This window comes from Aythya ferina (genome assembly GCF_964211825.1).
Source record: "Aythya ferina genome assembly, chromosome: 10".
Classification (NCBI taxonomy): domain Eukaryota; kingdom Metazoa; phylum Chordata; class Aves; order Anseriformes; family Anatidae; genus Aythya; species Aythya ferina.
In genome coordinates, this window is record NC_140306.1 from 16,879,389 (window position 1) to 16,898,235 (window position 18,847).

Consider the following 18,847-nt stretch of genomic DNA (forward strand, 5'->3'; position numbering starts at 1 on the left):
CCAGAGCTGAAAGCAGGCTCCAGGTGAAGTCTCACAAGAGCAGAGCAGAGGGGGACAATCCCCTCCTTCACCCTGCTGGCCATGCTGCTGTTGGTGCAGCACAGGGTACGGGTGGGTTTCTGGGCTGCAAGTGCACATTGCTGGCTGATGGTGAGCTCTTCATCAACTAACACTCCCAACGCCTTCTCCTCAGGGTTTCTCTCTATCCATTCTCTGCCCAGCCTGTATTTGTGCTTGGGATTGCCAGCCCCAGTTGCAAGACCTTACACTTGGCCTTGTTGAATTTCATGAGGTTTGCACGGGTCCACCTCTCAAGCATGTCAAAGTCCCTGTGGAGAGCAAAAACAAGTTTGGAGGAAAAAACAGTAAATCATCTCTCCCACCTGTATTGTATTTGCTCAGATGGCTTATTCAAAGAAAATAAAACCAATAACCCCCCTCCTTTCCCTCCTCAAGAAAGGTTTTTGCCTTCCAAGACTCTAGCTTGGAATTCATACTGAAAGATATCTTCGTACCCCTAGATATCAAGGAAAATTGTTTTGCACTGACTGATAGTCAAGAATTAAATTACTGCCTTTGAATGAACAGCTCTCCTCTTAGAACATAAACAGGCGGTGGATTGAAACTGAAAATTTAACATTTTATTTTTGACAAGGCCTGACATTTTACTATAAAGGCTTCTCAAGCACCTCTAGTGTCTCAGAAAAGCCTATTTGCCTAGCCCTTGTGAAGAAGGAACCTGTCACTTAGCCTACACAGATGGCTTATTTTGTATGGGACATTCAGGCTTTCTACTTGGCCTGCTCATGGGTCTGGACTCCTGATCATCCTAATTACCCCAGTTAATTACTGGGCAAGCATGGCATAAACAGTTCTTTCAAGCCAAACTGACAGGTACTAGTTCCGGGACACAACATTTGAGGGGAAAACTGTCCCAGATACTGGCTGTAGCTTTTGCCTTGCATCATTAGTCTTTATAGAATCATAGAATCCCGAGTTGGAAGGGACCCACAAGGGTCATCAAGAACAACAGTTTAGTTCCAGCCTGTCCTGTGTTCTCCTTGGTAAGTGGATGTTCACCAGATAGTGTCCTGTCTGATAATAAATAACAGCAGCCTTTCTTTCATGGAAGAAGGCAACATCTGTTGTTACCTGGCTTCCCGACCCTCTCAGTTCCAAGTAATGTCAGTGGTGTTATGTGCATATATCCTGCTAAGTTTAAAAATTTTGGAAATAAATCTTTTTTTTTTTTTTTTAATTTGTTATTTAATAATCAATTCTTTCATGTGGTAGAACACAGTCTATGTTCTGCAGTAAGTAAAATGGGTATTTGGTCTCCTACTTTGGCTGACCGGCTGTGTGACAACTAGTTGTTCTTAGTCCCAGCTCTTCGCTAGAAAACAAGGAGAGAGATGAGTGTGCAGGGGATGCGCAAGAAGATTGCTAAATTTGTTTCTGCTGACCAAAACAGCAAAGCTCCGAAGCTTCTTAACAGTTAGAAACCTAGAAACAGGTAAAAGCTAAGTTACAGCGACTGGGTTATAGTGTACATGTAGTCCCTACTGGAAACATTTTCCAAAATAATTCTGTGTTAAAAGCTGGCTAGGATTATCACTGTAGTCAGAACAGTGGTACCTGGCCAAGTCCAAATATGATCCTTCAGTATCTTGCATAGAAGACCCACTACCGTGAGCATATGGAGAATAAAAGAGAAGGTTTTTTTTGTCTTACGGGATATTTAGCTACAGAAAGTTGAGCCTGAGTTGCTGCCCTACTGTTATTAGGGGAACTAGGACTTAGGTGTGTAGACACAAAAACACAAAATGTGTTTGTGTTTTGTTCAGCCAGTTTTTTAGAGTCCGACTCACTGTCTTGAGACAGGCTTACAGAGTAAGCTTAAAATCACTTTGGGCGGGAGTGAAACCTTGTCCTGTTGCTGTTATAACTCCATTGAGTCATCAGTCAGCAACAACAGGTTTTTGCTTGCGGATTCTCAAGTTTATCATAAAAAAAAAAAAAAAAAAAAATGCTTAAGTGAAATGAAAGCAAATTGTTCCATTTATCTCCTACCTTCAGTGAGCTTCCTGATTGTCCTTATCGCTTCAAGCCAGAAAGTTTTATGGATTTACCAGGCACCTTAGTATTGCAGCCTCAAATTCATGATTTGGCAGGAGGGGAGAGTGGAGAATTTCTTGTTTCCATTTAAATAGCTTTGAGTTCAGAAAGAAATCCTATTTAAAATTAAAGGTTTGAATTGAAGTTTGGAGATCAAAGAAAAAAAGAACAGAAAGGAAGTGTGGCTTCAGCTTGGAGCTGCATTTGAAAAGACTAGCCTCAGATTTAGGGTTTTTCTTTTCATTCTATCACTTCCCACCTCCTATCCTCCAAAAAGGATGTTTCCTCTAGTTTTTTTTTTTTGTTTGCTTTTTGCATTTTTTTCCGAAAGAGGCTAAACTGCATTAACATGTGCACGTTCCTGCAATCTTTTTTTTGCATGGTTTGCAGTACAACTACATGTAATAATCAAATGTATATTTTATTTATTATTTTTTTTTAATTTTTAGGATGAAAATAGGGCTATTTAAAATAAGCCATGATCTAAAATCTAGAGGCTGCACCAAAATTAGAATCACTTTGAATTAGCAGTGCTGGCAGCTGCTTTTGTCAGTCAATAGGCTCGTAAACTAGGAAATAAGAGCATCTGCCATAGCTGCCTCCTCTCCACCAGGCTTGGGGAAGTTCAGTCCTATGTTGAGTGTGGCTGCTAAAATTGGATAAGGGTTTTTGTGGGTGTTGTGGGGAGAAAAAATAGGAATTGCAATGAAGTGATGCAAATTACAGGAAGCTTGGCTTGCACAAGGATGGCATCTACAGATTTAAAAATGCAGACTGTTACCTTTGTTTGTCAAAATGTATTTCTACCCTGAACCTGATGGATGGAGCTCTGTGGGTCCTGTCTTCTGGGTGACTCTCTCTAAGTTTTAGACAACGTACTGCTCTGGATGCATCCAAAGTGACTTGCCCAGTCACACGGAGAAAATCTGATCTTAGATGTGCCAAGATGTCATCCTATGAAGAACTTGGGCATGAAGCTTTTAGGCACTATTTTCAGATTTAAAACAAACCCAAATGTTCCAACATTTAGAAACTGGAGGTGGCAGAAGAAGAAAACAAACCAAGGGAAGCATCTAGGACAAAAATGCAATTTTTTTTTTTTCTTACACAAAGTCTGACACTTTATAAAGCAACAGCTTTTGAAATTTTGTGGCTTATCTTTGTTTTTTCTAGTCCTTTTGGCTTCATAGTGAAGCAATTTATTTATTTATTTATTTATTAGGCTAATAAAAAGAATCATAGACAAATAAGAACAAACGCTGTTTATTTGTGAAGAAATCTTTCCACTCATTAACAATAGCCTCTTTGGAGTAGATGTCCAGTTAAAGATGGTATCTCTCTAATTTTGTTCTGATTTGGCAAGGGAAATTACATGGAAAATTTTATACGCTTAGGGACAGTGTGCACTTGGTCAAATTCAGGATGTTTGTACCAGATTTTGTCCATTTTGGTTTTGCAAGCTCGGTCAGGGCATGCAACTTGCAATCCCATCACCTTTGCTGCAACTTCCCCCTTCAGCAGTGGGCTTGAGTGATCAATTTCATGGCGGTGATCAATAGTCTGTGCACGTATTACGTATGGGAAGCTTCAGGCTTGAATGATGCTCTTTATGATGTGCTCTGGCATGTAGATTAACATGTTTGTGACTATTCTTGCCCAAAATAATAATGCTTTGAAGAAAAAAAGTAACGTAGTGACAGATGGGATGTGTTTGCAGACCTCAAACAAATCTCCATCCCAAGAGCCTTGTTCAGCACATACAGAAGGAAGGCAAAGTGTTTAGTATTGTGTTTTCATTAAAAGAGATATGTATGTCTTTGGGCATGTACCAGGTGCCAGAGAAATAGGCAGCGTGCCAGTTTTTGTAGCCTTCTAACAATGTTTGTAACCCAAGGACCACCTGGGGCAGGCTTGACCTGAGCCCCTAGGCACTGTGACGGCAGACCAGCCTCATGCAGTTACCTCTTCTCACCCAGGTCCCCCAGCCTGGGCAAACGGCAGGTGCCCAGCCACCTCCAAAGGAGCCCCCTGAACAGCTGCTGGCCTCACCAAGGGGCTGCTGCCCTGCTCTGCTCCAACTTGTGTGGTGCTGCCCTTCCAGCAGCCCTGCACGACTGCTGCATCCACCCGTATTCCCCCCATCCACCTCCCTGGCAGCACCCAGACCTCATCCTGCTCCCCTGGGGTGGCTGCTCCTGGGGCTCCAGGCTGCTGCTCCCTTCATGGCAGCACGGGGAGACGGCACCGAGGCCTGGTTGCCGCCTGCGATGCCTTCCTGCCTGTGGGGTGTAGCTTCTGCATGCCTGTAGCAACTGCTTCTGAGCTGAAGGTAACATGGTGGTGGCCTTTGCGGCTCTGGTCGGCTGTGTGAATGAAACCCTTCGTTTACATCTCGAGTGGTGAAGGAGGTTTGGAAGTGGAAGGCTACCCGCCAGCAGGTGGGGCTATGGCAGATCAGGGTATTCTTTTCTTTGGGAAGAACAAGCTGTGATTTACCAGGTTGGTAAAAAAGAAATAAAAATGCTACCTCCAGTTAATTACACTGAGATTTATTTATTTATTTATTTTCATAGCGGCAAGCTGCAATGCTTTTCTGGAGCCTTTGTATGTTTCTATTTGCCTTTCCAAGGCAGGCAGTCACACAATCCTTTCACACACAATCCTTTGTGTATGCTGGAAAAAAGAAGAGGCTGTTAGAAAAGTGCATCGATGCTGTTGTTGAAGGCTAGGGGGTTGTGCTGGCACTCGGAGAAAGGCTGCTCTAAATTCTGCTCCAGCTTATTGCACGGGCAAGTGACTTTACCTTCCTGGTGTGCTTGCTGCTGCTGTTCCCTGTCTTGGCAGCCTGCACTGCTGCGTGCCCAGGTCCCCGCACAGCCCCAGGCTCGGGGCTCCCAGGCAGGCTCGGCTCTGCCCAGCCCAAACGGTGGGCACAAAAAAGAGGGGTGCAGAGGGTGCTGGTCCTGCGATGGGTGGTTGCTGTGTGTTTGTGTTTGATCTCTGAGGTTCAGAGCAGGATAGTAAACCTACTGCACTGCTGGACCTTCCTAAATATTAATTAGGGCAAAAAATGATACTGATGTGAAGATAATGCACAAAACCACTGTTATACAGCAGTAAGATTATTACCCTGCTCTACAAAAGATCAGATCTTGTTGAAGGTGGAACTGTGGAGAAGCTGGAAGTGGAGGTGTGGCTGTGGTAGATGGTGGTTGTACTTTGTTACAGTAGTCAGTTTGAAGAAGGTAAGAGACCGTGATAATGACATTATTCCAAAGAAACACGACAAAGGAAACAGAGAAAATGCCACCTTCAGTAAGGTAGGGATCACAGAAAATATCTAAGCCAAGTACTTACCCCAGACTGTGAGGGCCACTTGGTTCTGATTGTAAATGCTAAAAATCTGTTCAGACCCTGGTCTTTGGGTTACTACTGAGAAGCAGGGGCAGATAGTGCTACCGTGAGCTGAGCAATAGCATGCCCAAATATTTAACTGCCCATAGCCTTGCTAAAAGCAGTGGGCTTGATGGGGAAGCAGTGTTAGTCAGCATAAGAGGTTTGTAAAAGACTGATCAGCAGTTGCTTAGTTTTGGTATCATTCCACAATGATGAGAAAAGCTTATGTCTCCTTGCACCTCCCTCCAGGATCAATTGTCTGTTTTAAAGTAAATCTGCGCAGGGTCTCGGTGGGAAGATACATACAGGATCGCTACAGGCTTGTAAGGAAACACTGCCATTTGTTAAGCAGGCTCCCAAGGGGGGTCAGGATAGTTTTGCACTTGTAGTGTAAGAATGTTTTCCTTTATCTTTACTCTGATGATAACAACAAAAATCCCCACTTGTCCCCCAGCAAAAAGACCCTTGCTTTGGGCTACAAGGCCATCACTTCTCATGATTCTGCATTTCTTTCTGAAGGGAGGAACTAGCAAGAAATATGAAGCACATTTGTGGAGGGTTAAGGGCCATGTGCTTATTTAAGGATCTGACCATGATATGTCCTGGTAGCAAAATGGCAGACAGGCTGTGAGCTCAGTATGTGTTACATCAAGGGAGAATTTCACACCAGGAGAGCTCTGTGCACTCTGAAGATGAAGTAAGGCTCAGTGCTGAACTGAAGTTAGACTATGAGAATAAATGCTCATGGTTTGGGCTCAAAATTACACAGATCATCTCAGCAGGGTGCTCTGTATTCCATAGAAACACGAGAAGTGCTAGTGATGTTGTTTAGCTTTTGTTTTTCATCTTTCCTTTTGAAGGTCTGAGCTATTCTTGCATGGGAAGAACAGGAAATTGAAAACTTGCTGGTTTTACTTCTTCGTGGTGGTGTGGCCATCTTCAAGTCATGGATATATGCCCCATCCCTTATCGTTGCTTTGCATTCTTGTGTGGACGTGTATGTCCCATGAGAGACAGATAAGTGCCGGCACACCTGGAGAACAGGCAAGAAAACATAACTAAGAAGCTTTCATTGGTCTCCTTCACTTGTAGGCTTTGCCGGGTATCCAGAAAGACAGGAAAGTTATTCTGTTAAGGGTAGCTAGAACTGGGAGCAAGTAGATCCACATCATGTCTTAGAGCTGGAGGGATTAGATGTCTGCATTTTTCCAGTAGGGGCAAAACCTTTGTCTCTAAGTACCTGTGTTGACAAATGGGCAAGGGAAAGAATCTATTGCTGCTTCCATTTTTCCTCTCCCCATGTTAAATCCCGCTGCAAGTTGCAAGCTGGACCAATCTTTAGCAGTTTAAAAGAGTTCAGAGCTACTTTCTTCAAACACATTGCTTTAGCTTCATTACTATCAATTTGTTCAGAGGTACATTTCTGTCTTCAAAAGTTTTTTTTTTAGCCAGCCTTGGCTCTTGTTGCTGGGATGACTATGCTTGGTACATCAGGTAGGTGATGTGACAATATTTGTTTAAGTTGTGTTACTGGGTTTAAAAGCCAGGCAAACCTCCAGCCCAAGCAGCACTTGTGGGTAACTTTCTTGAAGCAGAGGTGACTGGTGCGGGGTGGAAGAGAGAGTCCGATGCACAGGATGTGCTTGTATGCCTCCTAAATGTACAATAAGTACTTCTTACTCGGCTCATTTCATGATTTTCTATTTAACCAAATCCTCATATGCTTTTTTCCCCAACTAAACCATATTGTTCATAAAGTGTTTTTGGTGCAGTAAGTCATTTTTTGTGCATCTTTTATGGTTCTGTATACCTTCTGAAGATTCTCCAGGACACAGCTTGCCTTCTCGCAGCTGGACGGTGATACAACAGTTTACACCACCTGCAGATGTGGCAGCTTTCAAGGATCTCCATCTCATATTTAAATGTGCATAGCTTTCTGAAATACCTCAACAAAGCAAATATATGCTATATAAATAGTTAACATATGCATCTCCCTACTTTCTTATCTACATACAGCTCACACTTCCTACATGTTGTAGAGGTTCCAGTTCAAATGGACAGATTTTTAAGAGATATCAGTAGTAGCAGTAGACGTTAGTGGGAGTGTTTTTCATCACAGTTTTTGCTGTATGTGGTATAACAGCACGTGTGGTGTATCACCTGGTGTGCACTATCAATGTGGTTCCAAACAGTGTCCCTCCTGTGAAAGAATAGTAGAACAAAGCTCTCTTTGTAGACATCTCAGAACAGATGTCCAGTGAGCTCAGTACTCCTCTTTATACTTCCTATATTTCATTCTAATTTTACGTGCTCCAGGACGTTGCTGACATGGGATATATGTTTTGCGATGAGACTTGGCATATATATGGTGTTCTGTTGACTTGATTGCTAAATACAAACAGAAATGTGAGTGCCAATAACTCCTGGCTGCATTGGGCTCAGTAGGAGTCCTGCTGAGGTTAGAGCAATAATACCTTTGGTGTTTCATGAAGACAATGTGGCATTTTATGTAACAGCATTTCTTCAGAATTTATTGATTGGAGCTGCCCCAGGCTTGCCTTGTGTGGAGCCCACAAAGCTGCTGCCCTCCAGGGAAAGAGGCACACGATGGATTGGAGCAGAGGGGCGCTGAGCTCTGAACACAACAGAGGTTCATCAGTTCAGGGGGCCAGGGTTTCCAGCTGGCAGTGTGTGATTCTGCACTGATCTTCGTAGCCTTTTGATATCACTGGTGAAAGATGATAGTAATATTGCTGTGCACTTTTATTTTATGCAACTGGTTCTAAACTTTTCAAATCCAATTTTATGCAAGCCAGGAGAGAGAGAAATGCTTTTGTTAATTGTGGCACTCTCTTTGTCCCGGTTTCCCTGGCTGTGCTTATTACCTTGGCTGCTATGTGTGCTTGGCTCTCTCAAGTCATTCTTCTCTAACGTGGTGGTGATGCAGGACAACCAGATGGTATCCAAAACCCACCCTGTTTCAGAGGGCTTTCTCCTCTTGGCTGAGCAACCCTAGTAACTGAAGTCAAGGAAGCTCTATTGTGCACTGGGGAATGCAGTGGGAAGCTACCCTGCCCTTCCTAGTGCACTCAGCGTTGGCATGAAGCAACTGCAGGAGCAAAGACTGATTTAAAGGACCTCTCCATCTTCTTCCCACCAGGCGAAACATTGCATTGCAAATGTCTTACCTGCTCTGCTGGCTGCCAACTATAATTTGTCTTCCTTTTGCCCAAGCCAACCCACAGAGCTTACGCAAATATCTGTCCTATTCTGTGTCGAACTAATTTTGAATTTAAATACCAGTGATGTGAAATATTGTCTAATCAGATGAGAGGGTGTGTACCAAGTATCCTTACTGCCATAGTGCTTACTCGTGTTCTGGGTTGTTTTATGTAAGTCCTGATTTGTCAAGTAATACAGTGTACAAAGGGGGTTGGTTGGAGTCTAGGGGCTACTCCTACTGTCATTGTTTGTCATTACAATTTCTTAAGCTTGGGGAAAATCATACTTTCAAGCCTATGGAATGAAATCAGATTTCCATTGTCTGATGCTGGTTTGTTGTACCACAGAAAAAAAAAAAAAAAAAAAAAAAAAAGTCTGTGCCCTGATACCACAGGCATTAAAGTTTCCAGCATGATCTCCAAATGGGATAATGGCATCAGCAGTGGTAGGGCAGGACAGAGGCGAATTGGCCAGTCTCCACCTCCACCCCCGGAAAATGAGCCTCTGCTGCTGAATGCTTGTAGTGTGTGCAGTGTGGAGCTTGCCCAAAGCTGTGCTCTATGAGGAAGTGATTGTTTTAACCAAAGCCTGCAATCTCTTTTAATATTAAAACACCAGGCTGTCTGCCAAAGCCCCCTCACCTTCTACACATACATGCACACTTTCTTGGCTGTCTGGTGAAGTTTCAGCCCCACATTCAGCATTACAGTAGCATTGAAATGGACCTGGGCACCTTCTTCCAGGAGGACTCTCAAACTCCCAGTTTCTTTGCTTTACTCCTGAAGATTTTCTAACTAACCCTCTCAATTGTCTTTGTCACGGACTCTGACCCTGGACCAAGTTACTCCCTTTATTCAGCAGAGGTTTTAATGCATACCCAGAGCCCCCAGGAGCCTGATGTGGCTGGAAGAGCAAGGGCAGCCCAGCGCTCACCCGCAGAGCCAGTTTGTGGGTACGAAGGAGCAATCAGCTGTCCATTTCAGAGACTTAGCACAAGGCTGTTCCTGGAGTGCTGGTTCTGAGGATGAGTTTCTCCCTTATTATCACCCGTATACATATAATGTTGGTTTATTTGTTGGTTTTTGGTTTGGATGGCTTTTTCTACCCGTCATCAATGCACAGCATTTTTCATTACTTGAAATCTCTGGCAGATGCTCGACCCAAATGTAAATGCCAAAATAAATAATAATGAAAATATCTCCTCTAGTACGGGATTTGGTGGAAGTGCTAGAACGCCCTGATGATCCTTGCCTTGCACAGCCTCCCTTGGCGAAAAGCAACGCCCTCAGTTCTGTATCTTCATCGGTAGGTGGTGCTGGCAAACTGCACATGTGTTACTGCTGTCCTGCAGCTGTCTACACCTCGGACTTAGACGTGCAGGCGAGGAGGTCGAAGTTTCAACGGGGTCTCAATCCAGCCTCAGAAGAGGAGCCCAGTTTTGCCCACACGATGATCCCTGTTACCTTGGGCAAGCATTAGTGTGCTTCTGAATGACTACCTGAAACACTCAAACTTCTAAGGAGCAAAAGATTTATTCTTGTTTGGTGGGTAGCAGGAATCAAACACAAATCCTGTTCGCATGGTTTTCTGCAGGCTGCGGTTCTGGATTTGGCTAATGACACACTGGAGAACTACATTGTGCTGTGCTTTTTGAGGGGGGTGCAACAGTGATTGTAATTACTGCTCTGAACGTTTCAGCACTTTTTAATGGAGTTGTGATGTCGTCCTCTTTAAAAGCATTGGGCAGGCTGAGGGAACTGGGGTGTATGAGGGGCAGAGGGGTGGCTAGTGTTGTGTGTCGTCTGCACCCCCCACCCCTCCTCCAAGATGACAGTGCTAAGCTTCTTCTATTCTTCTACTTCATTATCTATGATAGGGGCACAGTGCCAGCCATGTCTCACAAGAAGGAAGTTTTCCCAAGCCCCAAAACAGTAGTAGATATTTTCATCTAACTGATGTAGAAAGCTGGAGATGAAAGGTCAGAGGACACCGTCCCCCCAGTAGAAGCATCAAGGTGAGCGTTGTACAGGATGGGGAAAAATCAAGATGAAACCTGTTCTCAAATCACATGGAATCTCAATTCACTTTTAGGAGTTCTCATGATTTGTCCTAAACAGGTACATATTTCCTGAGGAATAGTTATTAAGCAGAACCTAAATTATAAGCAGAAATGGCATTTATTGGTATACAAAATGGGACAGGCTTGCACTGGAATGCGGAAAGCTAAGTCCATGGTTTTATGAAGGGAAGATGTATGCATTCAGGAGGACTTGAGGACATGAAAGTACACAGACTGAATTTCAGTCTGTGGGTCCAGTCTTGAAGTGGAACAGAAAGGAGTTTTAAAAGCATGATCCTTGTTTCTGTACTTTTTCCCCAAATCCTACAGCTGATTCTTCTATTCCTCAGCTTCCAACAGAAGTCTTTTTTTTTTTTTTTTTTTTAGTTGTTTGATATGACCCTGAGCTTGTGGAGGACAAAGAAAGCATTTTCATCATGTAGCAACCTGAAATGAGATCTGTGTTCATTTCTGTGAACTCTATGTCCATTTAATTTTCTATGTTCATTCACTTAAATGAAGTCTATGTTGAAGAAAAGCACTTTCTGTAAAAGAGTCTTTAAGTGATTTATGATTCTTTTTGGCATAATTTACTATTGGAAGTAAAGGACTGAAAGTTTTGATCTATCTTTACATAAATCTATAACTAGAATTATTGTTGATCTTTGCATGAGTTCATGGCCAATCTTGACTACCTTACTATAATGCGTAGCTTCACACTGGAAAATATTTCCATTTTTCCAGTGTTTGGTTTGATTAGTGACTGGAAAATGGTAAAAGAAGCTAATAAAGGAGGAGTAGCCAATAAATCTATCATGAATGGGCATACAGCTGACATGCAACAGACTAGCTCATGGTGTTTTTTCCCCCCTTGAAATAGAGCTGTGGAAGTCTGCAGGAGTAACACGTGCTTCCGAGTTGACTGAAATATCCTAGGTTGTTTTTCATAATGCATGTTCTCTTCCTTGTTATTTCCTTTGTTTAGACTTTGAAAGTTTGTATAAAACCAGTGATGGTATTGAAATACTGCAAGAATCAGGAAACAAACTGAGTAGTGATTATTGCAGTCTGTTGTCCTAAAGCACTTACAATCTAAGCTTAGTGAAACATCTGTACTGTATTAACAACTAATTATAACTACATAGGAAACCTAACATCATTACCCAGCATTAAGTCCTGCTGCTTAATCTGTTTTCTTTTGAATTCCTTTGGGAGTATTTTAGATGAAGATGTTTTAGATAAACGCATACTCCTTGTAACTTTTTCAGTTCACTGTTATCGGTGGCAAGTACTATTTCTTGATAACCATAATAATAGCGTCACCTTCCCGTAAATACAGAAACTCTGCACTTGTGGGAATTACCCTTTAGTTTGTTGAATGCAGAGTGATTACACAGAATAGTTGCATTGGTCCAAGTTCTAGACTGTTAAAGAGAAATCTTATTACTGACTTGTTTTTTCAAGAATCAGAGATATGTACTTGAGCCCATGTAGTTGATGAATCTTTGTAAAAATGAGTTAAATTACTCTAGTCTTGACAGCAGAAGTGCTCCAAAGGTTCTTGGCATCAAAGAATTAGGATTAAGCATAGTGGTCCTCATTTACGTACATGTAAAACTTTGTTTTTCCAGCTTTCATTATAACTGCTGCTTGTCCGTTATGTGTTTTAAGCATAACATGTAGTAAATGTATGCTGTGTCCAACACAATCCTACATTTTAGGATTAGTTTCTCTAGAGTCATGGTAGATCTATAAGGAAAGAAAAAATGAGTAACTGTGGCTTGGCATTTGTTTTGGAGGGCTATGACAGTTCTGCTTCTCTTCCTACAGAGTCAGCAAGAAAAAATGCCGGGGGCAGAGCCAAGCTTTTAGGCCGGCCACCTCATTGCAAAGCTCCTTCGGCAGCAAGGGCCACTTAAGCTTTTCAGTTGCCCAGGGTAGTGTTGAAGCATCTCTGAGCTGTGTGGCCTCGTGTTTTGCAGACTGACCTGGAAACTGTACGGGAGCACCGAGCAACTCGGAGCCCGCCAGCACCTGGGGTGGGCGTTGCTGGCTTTGGCTGCCGCCCGGCCGGGTGAGGGTGAGCCGCAAAGCTGCTGTCCACGTGGACCACTGCCGAAATCTCCCGTCCGGCTGCTGCCAGAGCCTCCCCCGCCAAACCCAGAGACATGGCAACAAACGGAACGAAAGTTGCAGATGGACAAATCTCCACAGAAGTTGATGCTTCAATCACCAATGACAAGCCTAAAACTTTGGTAGTAAAAGTGCAGAAGAAGAAGACGGATCTTCCAGACCGAGACACCTGGAAAGGAAAATTTGACTTTCTTATGTCCTGTGTAGGTTATGCCATTGGCCTAGGGAATGTGTGGCGATTTCCATATCTTTGTGGCAAGAATGGTGGAGGTATGCTTGCTGTTTCATTCTTACCCCATCTGCTACACCTGGATATTAGAACTCACCATAGAAACTATTAGGAAAACACTACTTGGTTTTAATAGCTTTTTTTTTTTTTTTTTTTTTTTTTTTTTTTTTCATCTGTATACATGTTCTTATTTGATAGCTTTTATCTAGTTCAGGAGGGTTGGAACCATCCCGGCTGCTTTGAAGTCTGCTATGCCCTCGAGTTTATTCCAACATCCAGTTGGCAGGTGCTTCTAAAAGACCTTAAGGCATTAGAGCAGAATTGAAGCACGTTCCCCTCTAACCCTGCAGAGCCCTCTTTTGGATTGAGTTTTTGAGAGGATTGCATAAGGCTTGTAACACTGACTCTGAGCTTACCATCAAAGGCTGACTTCAGCTGGAAAGCAGCCAGTTCTGGTTAAAGCCTTTATGATATCTGCATGCTTCTGTGATAAACGGAGGCAACAAAATACACAGTCCTTTGTATTTTAGCTTTTTATTTAAACAGAAAATATTTATATGATGAAGAGACATATTTTTCCTCTTATCATCATATCTTGAGAAACTGGTTCAGAAATGTACGCGTGCTTCTCTCTAGCTTTTATGGAAAGCTACACTTCGGAGGAAAATGTGTATATCTTTTCAGATATAATAGCAATGGAAATACTGGAAACAGTAGTGGGTTTTGTTTATTTGTTTCCCCACTGTAATAGACCTTTTCATTACTTCTTTTTAGGTGCATTCCTGATTCCCTATTTCCTAACTCTGATTTTTGCTGGAGTGCCGCTATTTCTTCTGGAGTGTTCCCTTGGTCAGTATACATCTATAGGAGGCCTTGGAGTGTGGAAGCTTGCTCCAATGTTCAAAGGTACTTCTTTCTATTTTTTTCCAAGTTACAGAAGTTACACAAAGTGACAGGGCAAGGACATTTCTTTACACCTTCATTTTTTATGTATTTTACTTAAACTGTAATATCCTACAGAAACTCCCGACTTTGAGAGGTAGCTAGCAACATTGAACCAATCTTGGATATTATTCATTTGCCTTTAAAAATAGCAAGAGTTAGGCATCAAAATCTCAACAAACTTATTTTTAAAGCTTAAAATCTTTCACATTACTTATAAATTTATAAGAACATATAAAGACTGTTCAAAATAGCATTATAAATATAGCAATATTTGTCTGAGCAGGTAAGGAACTTGGTTCCTCAGTTCATAGTGTTTGGTAAATGCTGTTTCTATTCCAGGTCACAGAGGTTTGTATCCTATTGTTCTGTATTGAAATGCAGAGGCCAGACACATGCAGAGTTGCTTAAAATAAGCTCACTCCATGCTTAGATTTCCAGCTAGTTTGGATTTCTCACTGCTAGAACCTTAAGATTTTAGTCTAGATTCTGCACAGACCCAAAAAACACACAAACTGTGCTTTCCATCCTCTATTCCTAAATCCTGTGGCACTACAAATCTTCTGAGCTGACAGTAATCCCACAATGATCCACACGGATCATTGGGGCCGACTCCTGGCTCCACATAGGACCACCCAAAAATCAGACCACGTGTCTGAGAGCGTTGTCCAAATGCCCCTTGAACTCCAGCAGGGTCAGGGCCATGACCGCTGCCCTAGGGAGCCCACGTCAGTGCCTGAGCATGCTCTTGGCAAAGAATCTTTGCCTGACAACCAGCCTGACCCTCCCCGCTTGCAGCTCCATGCTTTCATGATATGATAACATTATGCTAAAAATCAAGAACTTTGACTAGTGCACTAAGAGCTAGCTGGTCTTACAGCTCTTACATAATTTGACTGCATCTGCCAGAAGTTTGTGGTACTCTTGTTTCAGAGAATTAACTGATTTAGCTCTTTTCCTTAGAAACACCTCCTGTAAAATCTCAGCAGTAGCAGATGTGACTGCTCACTACAACACACAAAGCACTGGTCACTACAACTAAATCTATGGATGACTGAAGTCTTGCACGAATTAGTGATCTTTTTTATAATTGTACCTCTAAAATTTGAACTTCACTTTTAGAGGATTTAGTAAATTGTTTCTGCACAATACTTAGCATTTGCCCTACTGAGCTGCAGCACTTATACTGACACCTGTACAAACGTTACTAAAAGTTACCTTATTTTGTTCCTTTTTCTTTTATTTCCAGGTGTGGGACTAGCTGCTGCAGTCCTTTCCTTTTGGCTAAATATTTACTACATTGTGATTATTTCATGGGCAATTTATTACCTGTATAATTCCTTTACTACTGTAAGTATGGGGTTGGGACAGAGGGATTGTTTGTGATATCAATAGCTTATAAATGTATCTCAATGTAAAGGCAAGCGATAAACACATAATGAATATAAGTCAATAGGTTAAGCCATTTTTTATCCAAAGCAAATTAATAAAAAAAAATAATAATAATAATTTTTCTCCTTCATGAGAAATATAGAATAGAAAACTGAATGTCAGTGGAGAAATGTGATAAAAGCATGTTTTGGAACCACAGGCTTCCCTTCCTTACTGATTCATTTAAATTTTCCTATCTTAGTCCTCAGAGCTACAGATCTTTCATCTGTGCCCATTTAGTCTCACTTATTACCTGTCTGCAATCATGAGCATGCCTGCTTGCTTCTCTGACAGACAGCTGCAAAGACTCAGTGCTCAATGCTTGGGACTGCTAGTCCCGGCAGTGCACCAGTATCCCCTTGCCTTTGAGTCAGCAGGCAGCCAGTCATTCCCCTGAGAAAAATTCTAGTTAGTACCTGTTTGTTTTTTTTGGAGGGCTGGGTTATTTTTGGGTTGGTTTGTTTGGTTTTCTTTGTTTCATATGAGAAGCATTTCCAAGGTTGGCCATCAAAAGTATATCTCCGTTGTATCTAAAATAGATACAAATGCTATGCATTACAGTAAATCCCTAACTAAAGGAAAAAATTGAACTCTGACCAATAGCCATCATGTTTTTATGACCTCCAGTGCAACAAGAGGTAACAGGACCTCCAGGAGGTCCTTTCTGCTGCCCTTGTTTCTTGAAGCATGCTCAAGGTACTCTCACATGCTGAAAGATGTAGCAGACTCTAAAGCATTTGACTTGATGTGGTAAAAAAAAAAAAAAAGGATAAAATGTTTTCACGTGTATTACCGTAATGGATATGAAGTTAAATAACTTAAGTGGCAAACACGAACCCCAGGGAGATCAGTAGGCTGCAGAACTCAAAGTATGTTCTTTCTCCACTTGAGAGATACCTGAGATAATGCTTACTTAAAAATAAATAAATAATAGTAATAATAGTAATTTTGACTGCTTAGGTTTTTCTCTCTCTATTTTGTAAACAGACTCTTCCTTGGAAGCACTGTGAGAACCCATGGAATACTGACCGCTGCTTCTCCAATTACACCTTAGCAAACACAACCAACATGACAAGCGCTGTAGTTGAATTCTGGGAGTAAGTTGAGAATTTTTCTGTATATCATTACTGTGCATATGCAAGGATTATTAACTTGTTATCATTCATACTGTTTTCTGAGTCAGTTGTTGAATACACCATTCTGCTTACTTATTCTAGACGCAACATGCACCAAATGACTGATGGATTGGAAAAACCAGGGCAAATCCGATGGCCATTAGCAATTACTCTGGCAATTGCCTGGATTCTGGTGTATTTTTGTATCTGGAAGGGGGTAGGCTGGACTGGAAAGGTAAGATTAAAAAATACTGTAAATACAATTTGATTAAAAATGACAATTTTACTCATATTCTGAAAATTCATGAGGTAAGATGCACAGGGAACATTTTTTTTCTGGGATTTCTGTTAATTATTGCATCTCTGTCCCACTTGAATTGACACAGCACCGTGTTTTTGAAAGGGTTGGCTCCTCCATAGCTGGCTCTGGCCACAGTCTTGGATGGTATGTTTATTTATACACTTCCTGGCTTTGCCATATATAAAAAAAAAAAAAAAAATATGTCTGCTTGTTCCTGAGGTGGATATTGTAGCTCACTTGGGTAGCAATAGAGTGAGGATGCAACATTTTGGCTTCAGTGGCAAGTATTTCTTTATTACAGAACTCTTGCTGGACTTAGATAAGTGGTGAAGCCCTGTGGTATACAGGAGCTTCTCCTTTCTTTCCTTGCGCTGAGAGCCAGATGTGGTTGTTGCCACAGGCATGCTTGCACGCTGTACTTCCTCGAGTCTGGCTGGTTTCCAAGTGCAAAATAAAATGCACAAGTGAATTAACGAAAGTAATACTGCTGTGAGAGACCCTTCTCCAGGAATGAAAGGGTGACAGCATTTGACACCCACATAAACCTCTCCCCTAAATGGCAGGAAGAAATCTTGGGGTAGTGAATTACCACAGCCATAAAGCCTGCTGGCAGCTGGAGCTGTTACTGGCTGGGGTTACAAGGGCTCAGGCTTGGTGTGGAGACGAGGATTTTTCACGCAGAAAGAACAACTTGTTAACTTTTGACAAGATAGCTGCAGCAGTGACCCACTTCAAGCTTTGTGTTAAACTTGGCTCAGCTGAGCTCAGCCCAAAACATTTCATGTCTCCTATCTGCACAGAAGGTGGCAAAAAGAAGGCAGCTTTGGAGGCTGACTTTGTCGTGACTTCTCATAGGGCTTTGGGAAGACAAAAGAGTGGGACCCTGTATGGCAATTATACTATCATGTTGACGAGGATAGGATGTAAAAAATATAAGAGCAGCTGTGTGAGAGTATGAGAAATAATCTGATGTTCTACAAGCAGAGTAGGAATACTGGAACCATGAACCTTGTGATTTGGGCACTCCCCTCGTTGAATACAAAAAAGAAGCATGAGCCCCTGGTGCAGAAGCATCCTAATCCACCTTATTCCACCTTCAGGAAAGTCAGCAACAGCAACCTGCATTGTAGTCAGGGTGTTTAGGAAATTCAGCAGTAGGCACTACCCTTTCCACACTAAGCTTTTTCATTGATAAATGCTTCAGTTTTACAAGTCAGTTTAGTTGCCGTTATGGTATTTTTTATGAAGCAAGTGTTTACTGAAGTGTTAACGAGCACAGATCATTCTTTCTTCCACGCTTACAATGTCTTGTTTCTTCACATCAGGTGGTATATTTCTCTGCTACTTATCCCTATGTTATGCTGCTTATCTTGTTCTTCCGTGGTGTAACACTGCCTGGAGCAAAGGAAGGCATTTTATTCTATATAACTCCCAACTTCAGTAAGCTTTCAGACTCAGAGGTAAATATCCAGTCTTCGTTATCAAAAGTTTCACTACTAACTGTTCACCTTTCAGACTTATGACCATCTCCTCAAGTGCAGAAACAGATTTTTAAAAAATTATTTCCTGCAATCAGGTTTGGCTGGATGCTGCCACACAGATTTTCTTCTCCTATGGTTTGGGTCTTGGTTCACTGATTGCCCTTGGAAGTTACAACCCTTTCCACAATAATGTTTACAGGTAAGCAGATGACTGTACAAATTACAATGGCACTTTCCTCTCTCAGCTGGAGCTGGATTCTGTCTTTCTGGGTCCTGTATTGCTGAAATAAAATGTAGTCTCTGATCTGAATATTCAATGTAATATCTAAGTGGGAGTGAAAGGTTTACGCTAGTGGGACAGACAACATGACTTGTCCAGTGTGAAAAAGAGCCCACACTATGAAATCCAAAATCATGAAATTC

General features: G+C 42.0%; 1 protein-coding gene across 2 annotated transcripts in view; it reads left to right on the forward strand.

Moving 5' to 3' along the window:
• SLC6A1 (solute carrier family 6 member 1) overlaps nucleotides 1–18,847 on the forward strand; it is a 58,694-nt gene that overhangs the window by 28,686 nt on the left and 11,161 nt on the right. For both annotated transcript variants that reach the window (XM_084531515.1, XM_084531516.1), the window contains exons 2-8: nucleotides 12,775–13,195; nucleotides 13,929–14,060; nucleotides 15,346–15,446; nucleotides 16,515–16,624; nucleotides 16,745–16,877; nucleotides 18,269–18,403; nucleotides 18,520–18,623. In XM_084531515.1, the coding sequence (XP_084387641.1) occupies nucleotides 12,961–13,195; nucleotides 13,929–14,060; nucleotides 15,346–15,446; nucleotides 16,515–16,624; nucleotides 16,745–16,877; nucleotides 18,269–18,403; nucleotides 18,520–18,623 (950 nt within the window). In that variant the 5' untranslated portion in view covers nucleotides 12,775–12,960. The remainder of the gene's footprint in view (nucleotides 1–12,774; nucleotides 13,196–13,928; nucleotides 14,061–15,345; nucleotides 15,447–16,514; nucleotides 16,625–16,744; nucleotides 16,878–18,268; nucleotides 18,404–18,519; nucleotides 18,624–18,847) is intronic.